At 37.8% G+C, this 23635-nt stretch overlaps 3 protein-coding genes and 2 long non-coding RNA genes across 11 annotated transcripts in view; 1 reads left to right on the top strand and 4 right to left on the bottom strand.

Moving 5' to 3' along the window:
• The window catches only part of LOC117126903 (glutathione S-transferase T3-like), a 17040-nt gene extending 9754 nt beyond the window's left edge, over positions 1 to 7286 (bottom strand). Inside the window, exon 1 of the mRNA XM_033276181.1 lies at positions 6750 to 7286. Within this exon, the coding sequence (XP_033132072.1) occupies positions 6750 to 7286 (537 nt within the window). The remainder of the gene's footprint in view (positions 1 to 6749) is intronic.
• The window catches only part of LOC117126476 (putative nuclease HARBI1), a 25895-nt gene extending 17195 nt beyond the window's left edge, over positions 1 to 8700 (bottom strand). The window contains exons 1-2 of one of the 4 annotated variants that reach the window (XM_033274510.1): positions 7899 to 8700; positions 6750 to 7802 (exon numbers count right to left, since the gene is read on the bottom strand). The gene's annotated coding sequence lies outside the window, so the exon portion shown is untranslated. Of the gene's footprint in view, positions 1 to 6749 lie in introns of all 4 variants that reach the window. The other 3 variants (XM_033274508.1, XM_033274511.1, XM_033274505.1) reach the window with 3 other exon arrangements.
• A 1507-nt stretch (positions 8701 to 10207) lies between these two features.
• Positions 10208 to 15835, top strand: LOC103832300. Of its 2 annotated transcripts, none has more exons than XR_004449073.1 (3): positions 10208 to 10518; positions 10620 to 12677; positions 12782 to 15835. It is a non-coding gene; the product is annotated as an uncharacterized LOC103832300 (long non-coding RNA). The 2 variants fall into 2 exon arrangements; XR_004449074.1 differs by lacking the exon at positions 10208 to 10518 and having other exon boundaries at positions 11575 to 11865; positions 11967 to 12677; positions 12782 to 14720.
• On the bottom strand, positions 15095 to 20820 carry LOC103832295. 3 transcript variants are annotated; one of them, XR_625963.3, is made up of 4 exons: positions 16481 to 20820; positions 16129 to 16195; positions 15917 to 16026; positions 15095 to 15733 (listed from the first exon to the last, which is right to left on the bottom strand). It is a non-coding gene; the product is annotated as an uncharacterized LOC103832295 (long non-coding RNA). The 3 variants fall into 3 exon arrangements; XR_004449076.1 differs by having other exon boundaries at positions 15095 to 16026; XR_004449075.1 differs by having other exon boundaries at positions 15095 to 16195.
• A 387-nt stretch (positions 20821 to 21207) lies between these two features.
• On the bottom strand, positions 21208 to 23634 carry LOC103832290. Its single transcript, XM_033278954.1, has 4 exons — positions 23280 to 23634; positions 22710 to 22907; positions 22495 to 22632; positions 21208 to 22407 (listed from the first exon to the last, which is right to left on the bottom strand). The coding sequence occupies exons 2-4, from the start codon at positions 22902 to 22904 to the stop codon at positions 22354 to 22356; spliced, it is 387 nt and encodes a 128-aa protein (XP_033134845.1). The 5' UTR covers positions 22905 to 22907; positions 23280 to 23634; the 3' UTR covers positions 21208 to 22353.
• Between the last annotated feature and the right edge of the window lies 1 nt (position 23635).

Genomic DNA, 23635 nt, shown 5'->3' with positions numbered 1-23635 from the left:
GGTGTAAACTTGCGGGATTTTCTGAAGACGTTCGAATATTGGCAAAGAGACAAATTTGGGATCTCGTATCAGGGTGTTTGATACTATGCCTAGAGATGTTAGAGACCAGTGCGCTGGGTTTAGGGCAAGACCTAGGTTTACTTTCGGTTAAGAGGTGCGGTGACTGGCCGGCTATCGTTTTCCCGTTTCATTTCTTCCTGATTCGTATCGATTTAAAGTCCGCGATAGTTTCTCGGCTTATACGACTTGGTTGATACGAATCGAGCATCTCTCCGGAGACCGGAAGTGCTGGACCAAAATTTCGGATTTCTTTTATAGCGCTATTATCCTTGTGTCGGATGTAAAGAGAGTCATCTACTGAGATGGCTAAGTCTGTTTAGGACGTAAGAGTTTGTTGTGATCAGCAACAAACTTAATGGTAAAAATTACTATTTTGAGTCTTCGCGAAGAATATGTTTTGAGAAGATGTTAGTGCGTATGACTGTCTGGTCTTCCATGAAGGTGTTTTTATCGAGGAGGAAATTGTCGAAGAACTAATCTTCAGGCGTCCGCGACGTCTCGCGATGCTGAAGATTTGTTATTCTTTCGTATCCACGTTTCGTGCTTGAAATGTTCGCGGGCTTTGAAGATATTTCGCGATGTTGCGAGGGTTTAGTATTAGCCCTGTGTTTGAGAACATTCTGGTTTGACTAAGAATGTTCGCAGCCAAAAATTGTTGTTCCTGTTCGGATGCTAATAGTTTTGTTTGCGATCGAGGAATTATGACTGAGGTGTCGTGTAAATTTTCCATGGGAACAAGTGTTTTCCTTCATGGTGCTTTGTGAAGAGTTGGGCCTTCCGAGATGTATTTCGTGCATTTTTTAGGATGTTTCGTATAGCTCTAGAAGCTTTGTTACGAATTTTTCCTTACATGCCGCGTATTGTGGTTAAAACGTTGCGGGCTTAAAGTGAATTGTGGAGCGTATTGAACTTGGTCAATTTTCGAAAAGTTTAGATTTTTCCGTTAACCGTTTGGTTGTTAGGACTTAGTTTCGTTATGAAGAATTTATCATATGATTTCCGATTGTGGGCTATACGATAATTTATCATATCATATAACCGATTTTACGAAGGTCGTAAATCAGTGATATGTATACATATGTCAAAGTAGCATTGTTTCTGCGGGTTCTACGAGAAACGTTCCCGCTGTGATTTTGATCTTAGGTGAAGGTGCTTGGCGTTACCCATGGAGTATTACCGAAGTTTATTTCAATACGATCTAGTCGCGGAACGTTTTTCATAGGTTTTTCGAGAGGATTCTCATGACACATTTGTTTCTTGAAAGAATTGGTCAACCAGAAGTGGATCTAGCTAACCATCGGGAGGAAAGTGCTCTTTTAAATGTGCACGATGCTACATATATTCTCGAGTTTTCTTCGTCGCAAATGTTTTCGATACTTTTCCGTGACTTACTTGGTACAACGGAAACTGAAAGAAATGCTTTGGTGATTGAAGATTTCTCGCCGCTAAGTTTAAAACGAAACTGGCTTTCTGAAGCCGGAAAAGGCTTCAATACTTTGGCTAATCGTCGAGTTTCAGTTTGATATTGGTACAAGTTTTCTGTACGCATGATTGCGACAAGAAATGATGTATAGTTTTTGAGATTATGTTCATGATCGTCTGGATATGTTGCTAGCGTTTAGACGAATATTAAGATTGTCGTTTGCCTATTCTTGACGATTTGCAGAAGTTTTTTGAAGTTTGGGAGTATACGAGTATAGTATACGTACCTACTCCCCCTTTTTTTTTTTTACGAAAGAAAAACGGTTGAACCGATACTTTGAAGGGTTGTGTACGTTTCCTCTCCTGATGTTTGGAATGATCGATAATTCGGGACGATTTATAGACGACGCTTGGACTGTGATTTGGTTGTTTCCACGTTGACGACTTGGGATATGTCGGTTCCGAGAAAATTGCCAGAAACGAATCGGTTTTAAGACGACGTTCATGTCTCTAACTTTTTCTCTCTTTAGGAAGCGAGCTTGATATGCGTGGCGATCATTTCTCGACTTTCGGAGAGTTTAGATCGGTTTGCAAGATTTGGATGAACAATTATGGAACAATATATCGAGACAGGAAAATCGCTTAAAACTTAGTTCGCTAGACTATCCGCCTAGGTTTACGTTCCCTAAAGTTCTATAGGGCAGCTCAAAGTAATTTCCTACGAAAATCCAAGTCTGATTTCAAAAATTTCAAGTCGGAAATACCTTAGTTCTCTCGAAGATGCAGTTTTGTCCCTTCTCAGTTTTGCGTGCTCATTTCCGTTTCCTATTCTCGTGTATGTTCGCCATTTCCGATATTGGTGTTTACCCTTGAAACTTGACATTTATCTTCCGAACTTGACTGTTATCTTCTCCTTAGATAGACGTCGATTTTTGTAAAAAGGTCCAACGTAATCGTATAGTTAAGGCGGCTAAGGTGTTAAGTTAACCATTGCCGTTTTATACGATTAATCTGAATCCATGCGAGAAAATAGGTCTTGCTGTTTTTTTTTTTTTTTTTTATATCGTAAAGTCTCAATGGTAACTTCAATCGAGGCGAAACAAGAGACGTTTCGATCGAGATTCGAAAGTGAACGCAAAGATGGAGGTAGGGTGAGCAGAAACAAGCCAAGGAGTTTAGGATGAGGTTTACTTGTTTTTGTCGTAAAATCTCAACGGAAACTCCGATTGAGACGAAACCAAGCGTTTCGATGAGAATTCAAAGGAGAACGCAAAGGAGGACCCCTTTGAGGCCTGACAGGTTGCTATAGCGAGTGAGGATGTCATCTCGGTCGCTATAGCGAGTGGAAGGGAGCCGAGACGAGTCCCACTTGTTTTCGTCGTAAAATCTCAACGGAAACTCCGATTGAGACGAAACGAAAAGCATTTCGAAGAGGATTCAAAGGAGAACGCAAAGGAAGAACCCTTTGAGGACTTACAGGTCGCTACGTAGCGACTGACGTCTGACAGGTCGCTACGTAGCGAATGGAAGCAAGCCGAGAAGCGTCCTACTTGTTTTCGTCGTAAAATCTCAACGGAAACTCCGATTGAGACGAAACGAAAAGCATTTCGAAGAGGATTCAAAGAAGAACGCAAAGGAAGAACCCTTTGAGGACTTACAGGTCGCTAAGAAGCGACTGACAGTCTGACAGGTCGCTAAGTAGCGAGTGGAAGCAAGCCGAGAAGAGTCCTACTTGTTTTCGTCGTAAAATCTCAACGGAAACTCCGATTGAGACGAAACAAAAAGCGTTTCGACGAGGATTCAAAGAGAACCCAAAGGAAGAACTCTTTGAGGCCTTACAGGTCGCTACGTAGCGACTGACAGTCTGACAGGTCGCTACGTAGCGAGTGGAAGCAAGCCGAGAAGCGTCCTACTTGTTTTCGTCGTAAAATCTCAACGGAAACTCCGATTGAGACGAAACGAAAAGCGTTTCGACGAGGATTCAAAAGAGAACCCAAAGGAGGACCTTTCTGAGGCCTTACAGGTCGCTACGTAGCGACTGACAGTCTGACAGGTCGCTACGTAGCGAGTGGAAGCAAACCGAGACGAGTCCCACTTGTTTTCGTCGTAAAATCTCAACGGAAACTCCGATTGAGACGAAACGAAAAGCGTTTCGACGAGGATTCAAAAGAGAACCCAAAGAAGGACCTTTCTGAGGCCTACAGGTCGCTACGTAGCGACTGACAGTCTGACAGGTCGCTACGTAGCGAGTGGAAGCAAGCCAGAAGAATCCCACTTGTGTTCGTCGTAAAATCTCAACGGAAACTCCGATTGAGACGAAACGAAAAGCGTTTCGACGAGGATTCAAAAGAGAACCCAAAGGAGGACCTTTCTGAGGCCTTACAGGTCGCTATGTAGCGAGTGGAGAGTTGGCTTGAGCTCGGTCACTACGTAGCGACCGAGCAGTGTGTGTGCTCGGTCGCTACGTAGCGACCGAGCAGCGTGTGCGTGCTCGGGTCGCTACGTAGCGACCGAGCAGTGTGCGTGCTCGGTCGCTACGTAGCGACCGAGCAGTGTGCGTGCTCGGTCGCTACGTAGCGACCGAGCAGCGTGTTCGTCGTGCTCGGTCGCTACGTAGCGACCGGCAGCGTGTGTGCTCGGTCGCTACGTAGCGACCGAGCAGCGTGCGTGCTCGGTCGCTACGTAGCGACCGAGCCGTGTGTGTGCGGTCGCTACGTAGCGACCGAGCAGCGTGTGTGCTTGGTCGCTACGTAGCGACCGAGCAGCGTGTGTGCTCGGTCGCTACGTAGCGACCGAGCAGCGTGTGTGACGATGTCGGTCGTTACGTAGCGACCGAGCAGCGTGTGCTCGGTCGCTACGTAGCGACCGAGCAGTGTGCGTGCTCGGTCGCTACGTAGCGACCGAGCTGTGTAATCGTTTTGTTGTGTTTCCTTTTTCCCGCGATTAACGTAGGGGTTTTTCAGCGGTTTTTTTTGGGAGAACAAGTTTTATCCTTCCGAAATGTTTTCGGAAAACGTGTTTTGGTAAAACCCTTACGCATCGAGATTTGTTTACGGGGTTTTGATAAAATTTCGTTTCCCTTCTTGTTTACAGGGAGAAATCGCGAGCTTGTTTTAGTGCTCTTCCTGTGGCGGAAGGTCGCGACTAAGTTTTCGATTTTGTTGAAAACTGCGGCGTTTGCGTAAGCGTTGGCCATAGGAGCAGTCAGTGCTGCGAGTTTGTCTTTCATATATCCAAACATCGTTTCGATCAAGCGTTTTGTGGCCATGAGTAAGAGTAATCCGTAACCCCTCCTCCTTCTAGCGCCAAACTGTGGGAACCGAAATTCGCACTGTCGATTTCCGTTTAAATAAGGAAACTAGGAAAACCCTAATTTCCCAGAGGTCCCGGATCTCTGCGAGAGCCAACGACAAGTGATCGAATATATGCGGAAATCATGAAAAGATAACAAACGAGTTTAGAGAAAACAGTAGATCTTATTTCGAGTCCGCGTAAGAGCGTTGCGATCATTACAAGAGAATACAAAGGCTTTGGCCGCAGGGGCCGTCAGCGAGTTACCTAGTTCTAGCAACATAAAACCCTAATCCTAGTTGAGTCGCAGCTCGATAACAAAGGACGAAAAAGATATCTAAAAGGCTTAGATTGATTTCGGACTGAACCTTGTTAAAGGCTGCCTACGTACCCCTTTCGAGGATCAAGCCGAACGTAGTTCAATTGATAGAGCTGGACAAGAGATCGAACTGCCTGGGCGAGTTCGTCTAGTAATTGAGTGCCAGTCATAGAAACCGAACTTGTCGAGAATAAGCCTAAAGTTTCTAAGTGCAGAGAATTCCGAATCTAAAAAGCTCTCTCCCTTGCTCCTCGCCTAGGACTCCTTATATACTAGCTCCAAGGTCGGTTTATGCTTTTACTCTTCTGCCCTTAAGCCGTCATAGCATAAAAATGGAGATATTCCATTTTTCCCGATCTTCACAATTATCTTCAAAACTTCCGTATTTATCCGCGGAAACTTGACATTTATCCTTCCTTGTGGACCAAGCGTAAACCAGGCTGTGGTTTACGGGCTTTTGATTAGGAAAATCGTAGGATGGGCCTCGAGTCGTGTTTTAGGTCCCTTTGGACCGTCTTCCGACTCGACACGTTTACTACGAGTTTTCCGCGGTTTCTAATCCGCGAAGTTTGATCGATGAATTAGAATGGCGGGAAACATGGACTGAGCTTGCTACGGTCTTCGGGAGATAGCATTCGAAGGTTTTGACGAGAATGCAAGAACTGGTGTCGTATTGACGTTCGGAAAGGTTCAATCGCTACACAGCGACCGAACTTTGGCTCGAGCCCGGTCGCTTCGTAGCGACCGAGCGGGACGAGCGCTCGGTCGCTACGTAGCGACTGAGCTTGGCTGAGCTCGGTCGCTACGTAGTGACCGAGCGGGACGATCGCTCGGTCGCTACGTAGCGACCGAGCTTTGGCTCGAGCTCGGTCGCTTCGTAGCGACCGAGCGGGACGATCGCTCGGTCGCTACGCAGCGACCGAGCTTTGGCTCGAGCTCGGTCGCTACGTAGCGACCGAGCGGGACGATCGCTCGGTCGCTACGTAGCGACAGAGCTTTGGCTCGAGCTCGGTCGCTACGTAGCGACCGAGCGGGACGATCGCTCGGTCGCTACGTAGCGACCGAGCTTTGGCTCGAGCTCGGTCGCTACGTAGAGGCCGAGCGGGACGATCGCTCGGTCGCTACGTAGCGACCGAGCTTGGCTGAGCTCGGTCGCTACGTAGCGACCGAGCGGGACGATCGCTCGGTCGCTACGTAGCGACCGAGCTTTGGCTCGAGCTCGGTCGCTACGTAGCGACGAGCGGGACGATCGCTCGGTCGCTATGTAGCGACCGAGCTTTGGCTCGAGCTCGGTCGCTACGTAGCGACCGAGCGAGACGGATGCTCGGTCGCTACGTAGCGACCGAGCTTGGCTCGAGCTCGGTCGCTACGTAGCGACCGAGCTGTGTGCATGCTTGGTCGCCGCGTATCGATCGAGCTTGGCTTGTCCGCGGTCTGATTTCCATACTCGAGCTTGTCCGCGGCCGATTTGGATACATGTCCGTTGCCTTCGGACAATCGGTATTTAGTGGTTCGATTGAGATTTGGACGATATTTTACTTCAAGGCTGTTCGTAAAGATATCTTTACGAAGATTACTTTTCGTAAAAACGGTTATGCTGATTTTTACGGACTTTCAGACATTGATTCCGTCGTGACCGATTTTGACCCCAACACACCTCATCCGCAGTTTCCTTCCTTTTCTCCTTTGCACCATTTGATGTCAGACTGTGTGATCTCCATTTTTGATCAAACCGAAGCTCCCTCCAACAATGTTCAAGAATGAACTTGGCTTTGTAGTCATTAAAGAAGATGTCATGAGCCACCTTCATGACATCATTCTCATTATGTCCACTCGCCTGCTCCTTCAGAGCAGCTTCATGACATCCCACGAACTTACACACCTGCTCATTAATCCTTCCCCACCTCTGCTTACATTGACTCCACTCCCTAGGAATAGAGCCAACGAGCAGAGGGCTAGCATTCAGGTACTCCTCTATTCTCTTCCAAAATGCTCCTAGCTTCTGCTCATTACTGGTTATTGGATCCTTGCTGGTGTTCAACCAAGCACTGATCAACACCAAATCTTCTTTGGTTGTCCACTTCCTCCTTTCCGGAGGTTTAGGAACCTCAGAAGATCCTATTTCTATTGGCTGAGTGGTCTGGGAAGTAAGCATGTTAACAAAGCCGGGAGAGTTTAGGGGAAAAGGATCCATTTTGGTTGAGTATTGAAGTTTTTAAGTTTTCGTTTCTGTTTGAAGATGTCGATTAGCTAGGTTTTTAAACAACTTTTGGGTTTGAAAGTACAAGGAAGTAAACACCTTCTAACCACCAAAAATTGATTACACTTAACTTAACTACACAACTACTTCACACAGACCATTCAATAAACATCAAATCAGGTTTTCAAATTAATTATTTCAAGTTTAAATTTAGTTCTGGTTCAGTTGAAGTTTAAATCCAAGTTCACACAGACCATTCAAAAATTGATTACACTTAACTTAACTACACAACTACTTCAGTTCTGGTTCAGTTCAAGTTTAAATTCTACTACTACTCTAACCTACTCTAGTTCAAGTTCAAATTCATTAGGCAACAACTCTAGGGATAGTGTGGTTACCTTTGTGTTTTCAGTCGAAGCAGCATTTCTCCAAGTGATCCACCTGCACGGTCAGGTTATAAACCTTCCCAGTGAGCCTATCAACCTCCACAGTGAGGGCTTTTACCTCTGCCTGTACAAGGAAATGACAATGAGATGGTGTTAGTCACTGTATAAAATATAAGAAAAAAATTACAAAACAAAATTCAAAAGTGGGAAGTCAGATTACCTCCAGACTCTTAATCTTATTATTCACTTCCGGCAGCCACTTGATCACCGCCTCCACCTCCTCCACACGACTTGTGAGCCGTTCGATATGCTCCTGCACACCAATGACCCAAGGCTGACGATAATGAAAACCATCAGCCTTGGTAACAACACATAAACTATATCAGATTGTTAATTAACAGACAAAAACAGAAGACATAATTTAAAAGACAAGAACCCGTTTTTTACCTCGTAGTTTATGCAGGTGAAGAAACGCTTGCCGGGGAGAGTGTCGTATTCCTCCTTCCCACGAACCTCGTGAATTATACTCCCACCACAGGGACACCTCGTCGGAATCCTGTGTTCTGAATCACACACGTATGAAAGCATATCGATGTGCTCCTTTCTTCTCTTTGTGTCTCTTATCTCTGCTTCGGGATCCATCTGTATCAGGAAAACAAATAATTAGAACAGAAGCAACCGAGAAACAAAAAAAAAAAATTTTTTGAAAGACTAACTAAAAACCCCCAAATCCAATTCAAATCCACGATGAACGAACAGTGAAAGAAATCCGTATGTTGATTTAAACGAAGAAATTAAAACCCCCTTTTAGATTTCGAACCCTTACACGAAACCCCCAAATCGAAATGATATCCACGATAAACGAACCCTAAAAGGAAACCGTATGTCGATTTTAACCAAGAAATCGAAACCCCCTTCTCGATTTCCAACCCTAAGACGAAACCCCCAAATCGACATCCTTAACCTAGAAACCTCTCGAGATCAAATCGAAGCTATCTCGTCCCGGAGTGATTGAGACTCACCTGAGAGCGTTTACGAGAGACTCCGACGACGAATTGATCGAGAAAATCTCCGGCTCTGGACTTCGACACGAAATCCCCTCAGAGACGGAGAAACCCTAGATTTCGAAGAGAGAAGGGAAAATGGGATCTTTCACGCGATACCCTTTTTTTCTCACTCAACACGCGAGATCGCGTAGCCACTCCCTCTGCGCCGCGTGGCATGACTCCGTATCATACGGGCTCACTTGGAAGACCCGGTTCACGGGTTGAAACCTATTTATTCATTTCTTTTAATCGAAAAGGCCTATGATACCGAGCCCATGACTCTCTCATAAACCCCCGATGCGGGTGGTCTTACATCCTTATACATGCGTGTAATCCGTGGGCATATCTCATTCTCATCATCCTTTTTTTTTTTGCTAAAAATTATACTTTTACCAACAATAAATACATGTTTTTATTTGATCATGCATGTAGCAGTCCTATGTATTCCGAATTTCATGTTCAAAAAAACTTTCAGAGTTAAACTTAAACAGCCTCAAGATAAACTTTTTTTTTTGTAAAAGCCTCGAGAGAAACTTGGCATCAAGCTAAATGATCATCAATAGTTAACTTTTTTTTGGTGTAAAGTTCCTTACCTTTATTACTTTATACTAGCTAGATATAATCTTAAACTCGGTAAAATTATATGAACCGAAATATTAAAACTTATAAATAACGAAGTTTAACTTCTGAGAGGAACATGAAACTTCAATTAGCACTAAGTCATCACCATGCTGATTGAATAACGATATTAAAATTTTCACTAAACACACGTTTAACTGTTTAACTATTGCTTCTGAATTAGCTTGTAAGCTTTTAGTTAATTTTTGTTTTGTATTGGTTAACAAACAAAACAAAAGAAAGGCAAAAGAACACTAAATATAGTGAAATGGCTAAGGATTTCTTTGTAGCTAACATACATGATCCGTAGCTAAAATCACATTGGCAACGGATGGCGACAGATAATTTATTATGCCGCATCTCCCACGCTAAATTTGATCTGTTGCGAATCTGTAGCCACTTTGCTACGGAATAGCAACGGCAATGACCCTAGCCAACAGCAACAATATAGCTACAAATCATTCTATTGCTCTTAAGTGACCCTTTTAGCAACAGATTTTGTGTGGCTAAATGGCATAGACTTTAACAACAGCTTCTCTCTAGCAAGTTTGTGGAAAATGTAGTTACAAATTATATGTAGCTAAATATATATGTGGATGTAGTGACAGCTATATTTAGTTTTCAATAAAAATAGATAAAGCAAATAAATAAAGTTCTTAAAATAAATGTATTATAACAAAAAAATCATTAATTATCAATCTTTATATATAAAAAAGGGTTTGAATTCCTCCCAGGCTATCCACGTAGGCGGACACATCACTAATTCGTGCTTTCTGGAAGCGACATATGTCCGCCTAAACGAAACGATGCGTTTCATTTAGTTACGTACGGGCTTTTTTTTAATTTCTTTTGGTCCAGATGGGCTTTGTTTCGTTAGTTATTGCCTGCGAATAAGATCAAAAAGCGATTGATCAAAAAAAAAAAAAAATCAGAAAGCGCTTGACCAAGAAAAAAAGAAAGATCAAAAGCGCTAACCCTAATTGTCTCTTTTGTTCATTTGAGTCTGTGTTCCGCAAGAATGACAATCGATAGTTCTCAATCTCTTTGTAACGGAACTCTAATGAATGACGATCAATAGTTCATCTCTCTGTAATGACTTTAATGGCATTAATACAGACGCCCAGAACGAGCCCTTCAATGCGTCGTTTCCATTGGCGAAATCTCCGCTATAAATAGGTTAGTATTCCCCTTCTGGAGATCTTGCTCTCTTCATCTCTCTGCTACTTATCTCTTTTATTCTCGATCTTCTACTCATCTCTCTCAATGACCATCTCCAGGGTGTTTTTTTCTTATTTGAAGACCTGGAAGTGTTCATCGGTTGTGGAAGCTAGACTGCTGAGATACTGGGAGGCTAGGAACGTTAAGCGTGGTGGAGAGCTTATGTGGGATCCATAAGATTATAAAAAAGGGTTTGAATTTCTCCCAGGCTATCCATGTAGGCGGACACGTCACTAATTCGTGCTTTCTGGAAGCGACATATGTCCGCCTAAACGAAACGATGCGTTTCATTTAGTTACGTACGGGCTTTTTTTTATTTCTTTTGGTCCAGATGGGCTTTGTTTCGTTAGTTATTGCCTGCGAATAAGATCAAAAAGCGATTGATCAAAAAAAAAAAAAATCAGAAAGCGCTTCCCTAATTGTCTCTTTTGTTCATTTGAGTCTGTGTTCCGCAAGAATGACAATCGATAGTTCTCAATCTCTTTGTAACGGAACTCTAATGAATGACGATCAATAGTTCATCTCTCTGTAATGACTTTAATGGCATTAATACAGACGTCCAGAACGAGCCCTTCAATGCGTCGTTTCCATTGGCGAAATCTCCGCTATAAATAGGTTAGTATTTCCCTTCTGGAGATCTTGCTCTCTTCATCTCTCTGCTACTTATCTCTTTTATTCTCGATCTTCTACTCATCTCTCTCAATGACCATCTCCAGGGTGTTTTTTTCTTATTTGAAGACCTGGAAGTGTTCATCGGTTGTGGAAGCTAGACTGCTGAGATACTGGGAGGCTAGGAACGTTAAGCGTGGTGGAGAGCTTATGTGGGATCCATAAGATTATAAAAAAGGGTTTGAATTCCTCCCAGGCTATCCATGTAGGCGGACACGTCACTAATTCGTGCTTTCTGGAAGCGACATATGTCCGCCTAAACGAAACGATGCGTTTCATTTAGTTACGTACGGGCTTTTTTTTATTTCTTTTGGTCCAGATGGGCTTTGTTTCGTTAGTTATTGCCTGCGAATAAGATCAAAAAGCGATTGATCAAAAAAAAAAAAAATCAGAAAGCGCTTGACCAAGAAAAAAAGAAAGATCAAAAGCGCTAACCCTAATTGTCTCTTTTGTTCATTTGAGTCTGTGTTCCGCAAGAATGACAATCGATAGTTCTCAATCTCTTTGTAACGGAACTCTAATGAATGACGATCAATAGTTCATCTCTCTGTAATGACTTTAATGGCATTAATACAGACGCCCAGAACGAGCCCTTCAATGCGTCGTTTCCATCGGCGAAATCTCCGCTATAAATAGGTTAGTATTCCCCTTCTGGAGATCTTGCTCTCTTCATCTCTCTGCTACTTATCTCTTTTATTCTCGATCTTCTACTCATCTCTCTCAATGACCATCTCCAGGGTGTTTTTTTCTTATTTGAAGACCTGGAAGTGTTCATCGGTTGTGGAAGCTAGACTACTGAGATACTGGGAGGCTAGGAACGTTAAGCGTGGTGGAGAGCTTATGTGGGATCCATAAGATGAGAGGAGAGAGTTGGTTTCAAATAATAACAGGGCCTAACATGGGAGGGAAGTCCACTTTCATTCGCCAGGTTGGTGTGACTGTACTGATGGCTCAAGTTGGTTCCTTTGTTCCTTGTGATGAAGCTTCAGTTTCCATCAGAGACTGTATCTTTGCCCGTGTAGGAGCAGGCGATTGCCAAGTGAGTTTAGCTCTCTGCTTCTTTGTTTTTGAAACCGCTGGGTTGTGTAAATCCTCTTTTAAGTTTTTTTTTGAACTTTCATGTTTTTTTTTTTAACTTTCATGTTTTTTAGCTGCCTGGAGTGTCTACTTTCATGCAAGAAATGCTTGAAACCGCTTCTTTTATTTCGTTTTTGTGTTGATTTGTTGTTAATATTATCTTGGTGAATGTATCAGGTCTAGCATGGGCTATATGTGAGCGTCTGGTTCAAGTGAAGAAAGCTCCTACTCTGTTTGCTACTCACTTCCATGAACTTACTGCCTTGGCTCAAGCAAACTCTGAGGTTGCAGGTAACATCGTTGGTGTTGCAAACTTCCATGTCAGTGCACACATTGACACAGAAAGCCGCAAACTCACCATGCTTTACAAGGTTTGCCTTAACCAAACAACATCTGGTTCTTCCCCAAAAAAGCTTCATATTTGCTGAATCTTGAATTTCTTATAATGTTTTGATGTCTATGTTTGTCTGGCTAGGTTGAACCAGGAGCATGTGACCAGAGCTTTGGGATCCATGTGGCTGAGTTTGCTAACTTCCCTGAAAGCGTAGTGGCTCTAGCAAGAGAGAAAGCTACAAAAGTGAAAAAATGCTAGGATATGCGAGCAGTTTACTTGATAGCAACATCAAGGCCACTTCCTTCAAAAACAAACGTACTACCAACAATCCAGTGACTGGAATAGCTGGGAGTGTGTCCCCAAGATTTCATATCCAACTTGATTCATCAGTCACCCCATGGTTGGTTGTTGTTTTACGAGAAGAACATTTGGGCATATATATTACTTAAATAAATGGATGCATCTGGTTTAGAGTTGGCAGCCTATGATTTCACTGATTTTGCAAATCCTGCAGTCATGGATATTCTTCTCTTGCATACAGTCATCTGTCTACTCAAGGTTCATGCTTCAGCAAGAACTTTATTGCTCATCTCAGTAGGGGGTTACCAACCTCCGTACTTCAAAAAAAAATCCGCCTAGCCTCTTCCCTTAAATTACCAAGCCATACCACAACCAACTAGCTTCCTTACGGAACCAATCGTTTTCATAGCAGAAAATTAAACAGAAACACCATAGACCCGCACAAATTTCTAAATCATATTATGTATGAAGCTTCTTTGATATTGGCATAGTCAAGAACTGGAATTTGCATAAAGTTGGCTAACCACCGTCATTGTGTCACCATTATTGCCACTCTACAAGTAATGCTTCGTCCATACATAGGGGCCATAAATATTTCAGGCTTCCAAAGTTGCAGAATTCTGAATTCCTTGACGCTTAAACATATTATCAATTCTTTTGTTTGAGCTCGAAGGCGTATATTTTGTCCCACTATAGTACACATTTCTTTATGGAAGCTGTCATCAGGGTTTTGACATGTTTTTTTTCTGAGAAAACATATAGCACAAATATTTACCAATATAATTAAAAATCATGTTTTATTTAATTTGATGAAAGTGAGAAAAACAAAAAAAAAATTAACTTAAAACAAAAAAAAATTTTTTAAAATCAATGTTTTAAGTACGAATATCATATTCATAAAATCAATTATGTATATATTATTATTTTTATTATAAATTTTATATATAAGTATACAATTATATTTAGTTAATTGGTTTCTTTGGTTTATTCAGTTGGATCGGTTTATATACCGAACCATATTCATATACTGCGGTTTCTTAATAATAACACTAATTTGGTTTATTCGGTACTACCAAATCTAAACCATTTTCTCTATTTTGGTTCGGTTCAATTTTTATCGGTTCGGTTTTACCGGATTGAACATCCCTAGAATTTACCCTACTGATCACATATTTCCCTCTGCGCCGCCAGCGACCCTCCTATATATATCTCCTTCTGTGTCCAAATATTTTTGAATCATAATTTTATATATAAAGATATAATAATGAATTTAAGGTATAGAATCCAAAATATCTAAAATAAGAAAAAATACTTGGAGCTGTCTAAAATACCTGAAAGTATTTTTTAGTCAAAAGTAAATATTTGAAATAAGTAAAAAAAAAAGACTAAAAAAACCTAAATTATTTAATGGTTTTCCACTGAAATATTCAAACTAAAATAATTTCCATGATAATTTTATTTATTTAGTTATACATTAATATAATATATATATGTGTATTACTTTTATTTTGGAATTTGAAGATCTTAAAATATATTTCGATTTCAATAAAATAAACATAATTTAAACGGTAGACATAAACTAAACTTGATAGGATATTTGAATAGACATAAACTGAACTCGATCAGAGATTTGATGTCCACCCATGCATTAAATTAAATTAAAAATATATCAGAACAATAACTCAAAAAAATTTAACTGTTCTTGAAAATAAATCAACAAATATTCTTATAGTCCTTACCATTAAGATATCTCTAACAAAATTATAATTCTAAAAAACAAATAAGAACTTGATTATAAAAAATATGAAAAATAATTATTTACAATATAATTTTTAAGAATAAAAAACAATTGTAAAAAATTATAAAAATAATTGCAAAATATAAAAACTAGTTTACAGAGTCAGCATGAATTTGTTTTATTTGATGACAAGAAAAATAATACAAATAGATATGCAATACTTATTTTAAACACTATAAATATTGATCATAATTATATAATATTATCTTCACATCAAACTTTCTAAAAAACCAGCTAAATTTAATAAAACTATTAAAATCTTAAAAATAAACTAACATATATTCTCTACACACCAACATTCTTAAAAACTTTAAATATTATAATATATTTCTCTTGCAAGAGCTCATAGAACATAATAAAAAATAAGATACAATTCTATAGTTTTGACATCACACGTAACTCATATCCCGCGCGTAGCGCGGACCGACCCTAGTATAATAGAAATCATTGTGTTATATAAGTACAAACAAGAAGTTGAACGTAAAAATAAAATAAAAAAGGTTCAAAATCACCATCTTTGAAAGGTTGAATCTTAACTGAATCCATGAATTTATCATATGTATTCTCTTAAGCAGTGCTTCAGTAACTCTTGCAAAGTGTCTTCACTACCATAAAAGCCCCAGTGAATACAAAATCACAAGGGAATCCACAGTCATCGCTAAGAAAGGTAAGAGAGAGTTCCAACACTTGAAGTAAAGAGATTTACTAAAGATTCCTATTTAATAGGAGTTTTTGAAAGTAATGTTCAATAGGAAAAATCATGAAACATCGAGGAATACCATAAGCAGTAACAAAATATGCAGAAAAATGTCAAGATGAGTAAGGATGGAGCAAAAACTTATGTAGCTTATAAATACAATAGGGAAGAAACCGTGCCTGAATTGGACGTTGGCCCCAGAATAACTCAGTATCACTAAGTTCTTCAATGGGACTGAGAAACATGTAGATGATTCAAGTCTGCTGAATAATAGTCACATGTGTACTGCACTGAGAATCTGAGATCAAGCAAACAATCTTGTGTTGGAAACAATTAAAAAAATGTCCCCTCATAATAAAACTTACAGCAGCAAGAGTAATAATATTCACAAAAGAAAGACTATAATTAAGAAAGCTCATATTTATGCCGTGGGAAGCTCAAACACAAAGTTTAACAGATTTCAGGTTTAGGAAGGACATACTGGTTCAGGAAAAGATCCAAACTTTTCCAACACAGATGATACCGAACCACTGGGCAAAAATCTATCAAGATTTTTGGTTACTCATTCTTCCCTATAGTACCTAAGTATCTCTGAAATAAATTTTAAGAAATTGGTACTAAGGGGAATACAAATGCAGAACAGACAATAATATATACATCTAAGAAAATAAGAGAATGGATTCGCGTACTCACAACAATGCTTGGATGTGAAGTATTTTTGAGAAGTCGTATTTCTTCCCTCAGTCTCTCGCATGGGACCCTAAAACAAGGATCCAAAAATAATGAAACCAACAAACAAACAAAAAACAGTGAGCTTAAAGAATTGAGTTTTCAAAACTAGTCTGCGGAGGCTCAGAGAAACCCCAAATCAAACTAAAACCCTAATCGAGACCTGTTGTTAGGGAAACAGGTAGTCTACAAAATTAAAACCACAGGACAGATTGAAACCCTAATCCAAAAACCCCCAAATCAAAACCCTTATCCGAACTTATAGAATAAATATCCGACTAGAGGTTTGTCCGGTGTTAGCCACAAAAAAAAGTACCGGATAACATGACCGAGGCGAGGCGAGAGGAGAAGAAGACTCGGTAAGTGCCGTACGTCATGAAAAACATAACTGATAACCAAATTTTGGGCCAAAATATTTTGGAGTTAAACCCAAAAATACTTGGGAGGGAAATGAGAAAATGGAGGCAATAAGTAGAGCCAAAAATAATTGGAAGGGAAATGTGTGGGGAAAAAATACTTAATAGAGGAAAATAAAATTTTGTGATGTTACAAATAATATTTTTTATAATAACCATATTTACCCATTTTTAATAGTGTAATATAAATTTTTAACCAATTATAATTAACTAACCAAATTTTTATATTTTTAACAACTTCTTAACTATAAACTCTTAACCCTAAACCACAATCCTTAAAATTTAAATCCTATACCATAATCCCTGATAAAAAAACAGCCAAATATTTTCATTTTAACAACACAAATTACACTTTTAAAATCTAATATAAATTTCTAACAAATTATAATTTATTATGTTCTTAACAATTTCTTAACTATAAAATCTTTTAACCCTTAACCCCAATCCACAATCCCTAAAATCTAAACCCCTATACCATAATCTCTAACTCAAGTATCAACCAAACACAACAAGCATTAAATTAAGTCTTTTATACACATAACACAAATATACATTATCTTAAATCAAACATTACTTTTTTCAAACATATATCACAAATGTAAATTTCAAATATATACATATCAACTGGATACATAAATATTTATAGCCATATGTTGCTAACTATAAAACTTTTGGCGATAATTTATTTCTCGCTAATTTTTTTTTTGTCGGGGATTTATTTAGATATTACAATTATGAGAAAGATTACAAAGACGATTCGATAACCGACAATACTACCTGCCTTATGAGGATCTACGCCTAACTGCATCATTTGAGCCGTCCTAGGAAGATCACGCCTGACTGGATTTACTTTCACCATGTTGAGAAATCCTTGTAAGCCTTTCTTCCGTAATCCCATAATTGTTGAATAAATCGCTTGCTCCGGGAATTGAAATCTGGATTTCCTGTGCAATCTGCAAAAAATTGCATAGTCTGGGATTTGAACCCTAGACCTGGGTGTAAAAGCCTTTAAACCATAACCAATAGGCTACGGTGCTTCCACATTCCTCGCTAATTAGTAGCTATTTAGCAAAAGAGTGTCTACGGATCATATTTATAGCTATAGATCGCTATAGATTAGCTATAAATTTAACATTTTTATGTTTTGTCGCTATATGTCGCAATCGTTAACAGTTATGGCTACAGAAATATCCTCGCCAGTCTTTTGCTATTTTTAATAATTCTCGTAGTGGAAATTCTTTTAGTTAAGCTTTTGTTAATTTTTTTTTGTATTACTTCTTGCCTTCTTGGCCAATCACAAGAAGCTCTTTTGTGTAACTTTCAAATATTGTTTTCTATTAAAATAAGAAATGAAGAATTAAAAAGAAAGAGGTTCAAGACTTGTAGAACAAGCAACGAGAGATTTCACCGCCAAAGGCAAAAGCCTCCGGGTTCGTATTCTCGTCAAGTTGGAATGATTGTCAAAAATATGATCTTTGTTTTCAGGTCGCAAATCTAAAACTCTAATAAAAGATTGTGCAACTTTCTAGCTCTAAGCGATCCGATTCTATTCATTGTCGACTAAACTACGGCATTTCCACTTCCTACGACTGGGCATAATTATGGGCTTTCCTCACTAATGCAAATTTTCTCTTGTAAGTTGTAACAAATTTTCACCTGCCAATCCTTAAAATTTTATTCCAACTCCCATGCGGTCCAGGCCGGGGTAATTCATGTAACTTTTAAGAAGCACGTCCTGCTCTTCACACCACCCATAAAATTGATGTGTAAATACGATTCCGGTCGGACCAAAAGCATTGAGAGGTTAGACATAAATTATGTTGGGATCGTTAAAGTCCATGTCCGACACTATATTATCCAATTAGTACGATGCTGTCCATTTTGGGCCTAATTGGCAAGTCCTCATGAATTTATTTTTGGTTTTCTTTCCAAAAGGTCTCGTGCTATTAGAGTTGAATATCTCTTTATATATTAGTCACTCTTTGTCTAATTCTCCAATGTAAGACTTAGTTTGTTATCTCACATTCTCACCCTCAACCTAAGGATCACATTCATCTCGTATTCCAAAACTGACTTCCAGAATTTTTTGACTTGATCTCTGCCACACACCTCTCATTCCTATCCTAACTCATAGGATACCATTCATCTCTCGAAAGGTATATTGGTCTTTTGCAGATTTTTCGTCAACCGTTCTGATATCAATTGTTGGGATTGTTAAAGTCCATGTCCAACTCTATATTATCCGATTAGTACGAGATTGTCCACTTTGGGCCTAATTGGCAAGCCCGCATGGATTTACTTTTGGTTTTCTTCCCAAAGGCCTCGTACTATTAGAGTTGGACATCTTTTTATATATTATACACTCTTTGTCTAATTCTCCAATGTGGGACTTCGTTTGTTATCTCACAAATTAGAAAGTTTTAGAGAGACGAGAGAGTTTTAGAAAGAAGTGAAAGAATTATAAAAATTTATTGAGCCATTTTAGAGAGAAGATGTGTAAAATTTCTTTATTATATAAAGAGACAAAAACTATAATTAGATTAAAATTAACGGCATACTAGACTTTTTTAAATCTACTAAACTTAAAATTATGGACTAGAATTCCTTGGAACTCTACCTAGTGGACTTTTTTGAAAATTTACCTAGTAGATTTTTTTGGAAGTCTACGAAGATAATTTCAATATGTTATTTTTTATTTGTTTATAATTTTGATATATGACTTAGCAATTTTTATTATTATTATTTTGATAGTTTTAGTATATTATTTCAGAATTTTTATTCAAGCAAAAATAATATAATTTCAAATTATTTTACTTATTTAAAAAGAGGTCTACTATACCCTAAAATTAAGTATACTCATTTGAAATCTACTAAACCTTAAATCCCAAACCCAAACCCTAAATATCCATTTGATAACCAAAAATCTTAATTAATCATGTATCAAATATGAAAATATTTTAAACTATAAAATAGTAAACATTTATACGTAAATATAAGTTAATAAAGCAAAAATCTAACACCAAAAGTAGTTACATCTTTAAACCTTTTGTTGCCAAACCATAAGCATTGTCCAACACATGGTTGTATATAGTTTTTAGATTGTTCAATTGTATTCAATTTTAATGGAAATTGTCAAAAATACCACATTCATAGTACCACTTTTCATGTTTACACTAACCATTTTTACCTTCATTTTTCATGAAGGGTAAAAAACTTTTATAACCCTAGGGTTAATTAATCTAGACTTATGATTTAGAGTTGAGGGGTGGGATAGGGTTTTTAAAATATGAAATTTAGGATTTTTATAAATATATAAATAAATACTTCAAAAAAATTTAAGCGAAGCAAGTCACCGATTACTAACCTAAGAAAGAGTTGTCAACGTTTAAAAACAATTTTAAAATAGTTTCAAACATAATTTTTTATTTTCAAAAAGAAATTTTCCAAAAAAAAAAAATTCGAAATTTTTTTTTATAAAGAAGTTCGTATTTGAAAAAGTATAATTCAAAAAAATAAAATAAAAATTATTTATTATATATATGTAGAGAACAAGTGTATAAGAGTCTTTTACCACTTAATGAAAAATGTATTTTTGAAAATGTCTCTTTAGTGGTGGTAAAAATGAATAATGGTACATGAAAGTGGTAAACATGAAAATTCCCGAATTTTAATTTATATAGCTCATATTAATTTTAAATTGATGATTTATAATAAATTTCACACATTACTTTTTATACATGTTTAAACTAAAATTACTTGATAAAATTACAACATAGACTTCGGAGTATGTAGACTTCTTAGGAAATCTACACATTGTAGACTTCTTTCTATGAAATGTAGATTTCCAAAAGATAGAATCATAAAATAATTTCATGTTTTTTTTATTTGGTCGGAAAGGGTAAATAGTAATTATACTATCTCTTTAAGTTAGTTTACATTTCATTGGATATTGGATCTAGTTTTGCATTTCAAATCAATGTTTAGGTTATATTTGGTAAATTCCCCTTGAAATGATTGCATTCGTTGAGACATGTTTTCCATTTTTGTTACATTAAGTTTATCTTATTTTGAAATAATTAATTATTAATTATTTATTATTGATTTTTTATGTTTTCAATCAACTAGGTGTCTTGCCCGCACATGCGGGCATAATCTTCTTATAGATATTTATTATTTTATATTTTGTTACTTCAAAAACAATATGTTAAGTTATTATTTATATTCTTAACAAGTTTATACCATACATAAAATAATTTATATATAACAGAAAAGTTTATTAAAATATATATATGAATTATTGTGTTGAATTTTTCAAAACACTCATATATTAGAAATGTTTTAGACTATATTTTTATACAAATGTTTTTTCTTCATTAATATTTAATTATATATTGTTTTATATCTTAATTTTTATAATAAAAATATTATTTAAAGATAACAACACAATATATAAGTATTATCTTATTTTTTAGAAATATAAAATATTATTTCAAGATAACAACAAAATATATGTGAATTATCTTTTTAGAAATTTAATATTATTAATATAAAATTCGTTTTAATTAAATTATTATATATAAAAATTTATTAAGGGTAACAACGACATCAACCAGTCTAACTTTTAACGTGAGAGCTCGATTCTGAAAATTTACTTCGCAAGTAATAGTATAGATATATAGATGCCCCATTGCTCTTTTAAAATTTAAAATTAAATATAAACTAAACTAAACTAAATTACAAATGTTTATATTTTGTTACTAAGGCTCCGAATGGTAACTGCGGTTTGAGCGGTGCGGGACAAGTGGTTTAACTGCGGTGGAGTTTTAACAGTTATAAATACGAATAGTATATATAACAGTTATAAATACGAATAAATATATGGTATATGAACCGGGGCTTCTAACTCTAGTGGTAAAGGGCTTACAACTGTGATTACCGCCACCTGGGTTCGAATCCCGGCCACTGGTGAATTAACATTTCGGCATCGCCAGGGACAGAGGACCGACACGTGACAACACGTGACTAGTCTGAATCACTTCTGTGGGGCCAGGATACCTCTGTATAATTAAAAAAAAGATATATGGTATATGTAGAGATTTTTGTTACTGTTAACTGCGGTGCGGGGCGGGGCGGTTCGTAACATTCGAAGCCTAAGAGCAACTCCATTGGTGAACCTCTAAGTATGGTTCTTAGCATTTTGTTTTAATTATTTTAATTAATTTTGAAAAGTTAAGGACTTTCACTTTTTTGGGTTTTCATTGGTGAACTCCAAAGTGAGGTTCTTAGAAATAAAATAATATTATTAAATTTATGGAAAATAAAATTTTATTTATTAAAAAATAAATATTAAACATACAATAATTATGATTGTTAATGACCAAATTTTGCAAATATATTCTCAATTAAATCGGTCTTCAATCATTCATGTATCCTTTGGTCGCGAAGTTCACTCCGAATGGCAAGCATATTACCGAGATTCGTAGGCATGTTTGTAGAGAACAAGAAATCCACCTCTGAACTTCTGCTTGTTTCTCCTTCTACGAATATAGATGTATCAAATTGACTGTATCCATCTCGTTCGTCTTCCTCTACCACTAGATTTAAACTAGTTCAAACTAGAAAGTTTGAAATGAAATAAAAAGTTAATGTTTAGAAAATTGAAAGTTTGAAATGAAGTCGAAATAGAGAGAGTTCTGAAACTATGAAGTTACTGATGCAAGAACTTTAGAAATAGAGAACGTTCAAAAACTCTAAAAAGATTTATGAACTCGCCTTATGCGGCATACTCAAGCTCGGACACTCGGGCTATGAGCTTCTCCACCTCTGCCTGAAAAATTATAAAACATTTGTCAACATTTTGAAGTATACCAGACACATAATCTAAATCTTAAACCAAAGATAGAAGGCAATTCACCTTTAGCTCCTGATTCTCGACTTCCAGCTTTACCATCAGGGATTTATGCTCTTCACATTTTTCCAGCCTCGTTTTCATGATCTGTAGCTCTTCCTCCACTACACAGACCCAGGGCTGCCTGTAATGCATGCCATCATCCTACAGAAATATAACAAGTATGATTAAATTTTGTAAGAAACCTAGAGAGACAGAAATAGAACAGGTAGTTCACTTACTTTGTACTCCTTGCATGTGAAGAATCTTTTCCCGGGTAGGTAGTCAAAGACTTCTGCTGGAGCTCTCTCGCGCACTAAGCGTCTCCCACATACACACCGTTCTTGAATTCCTTGCATCGAGTCAGTTACAAAATGTAGGCTATCGAAGATGGCCTTTTGCGCCTTCATAGATCTCCTATCTTCATTAGGATCCATGATCTTCAAAATGTAATTAAATCAGCCTCATAAGCGAACAACTAGTAGGAAACTCATTTTTAGTTGCTTGAATGAATAACATAAGCAAACAAGTTGACATAAGCAAACAAGAACCCAACAACAATCAGAAACAACAATCGATCCCTAACTTGATTTTAAACCCGAAATCGATCTCTAAAACCCCCTAATCGGAAACAAAAATCGTATCCCAATTCGTCTTCGAACCCTAACGAAAACCCTAATTTCAAATCGATCCCCAAATCGATTTTAAACCCAAAATCGACCACAAAAGTGAGAGAAAAACAGCATGGAACAAGTAGAAATCCATAAATCGAACCTAAACAACTCGGATTAAGCATGCGGATATCGATTTACCTTAGAGCAATGACGATCGCCGAATCGCAGAAAATCTCCCTCCGAAGTTTTTGTTCTTTCTCTCGCGTAAAATGATAGGATTTTTTTCCCCAAACGAGACTAGAGCAAAGAGAGAACCAGTTACAGCTTGCCACGTCGTTTAGGATTAACCTCTAAAAATCTTTAATTAAGAGGTGCTTCTACCGAAAACACAACATTATATTAATATTCTAATCAAAACCGCGTAAGAGGCTGGGCTATGAACTTCTTAAAAGCCAGCGATGGAGCTGGTCTAAGAGACTCACATTAAGATCTTCAAGGTTGGAGACTTGGCAGTGCTCAAATAATTTTCGAAAAAATTTGTATCCTCAGACGTC

This window comes from Brassica rapa, chromosome A01 (assembly GCF_000309985.2).
Source record: "Brassica rapa cultivar Chiifu-401-42 chromosome A01, CAAS_Brap_v3.01, whole genome shotgun sequence".
Taxonomy (NCBI): Eukaryota; Viridiplantae; Streptophyta; class Magnoliopsida; order Brassicales; family Brassicaceae; genus Brassica; species Brassica rapa.
Note: the sequence above shows the minus strand (reverse complement) of the source record. Positions and strands in the feature narration are given on the sequence as shown.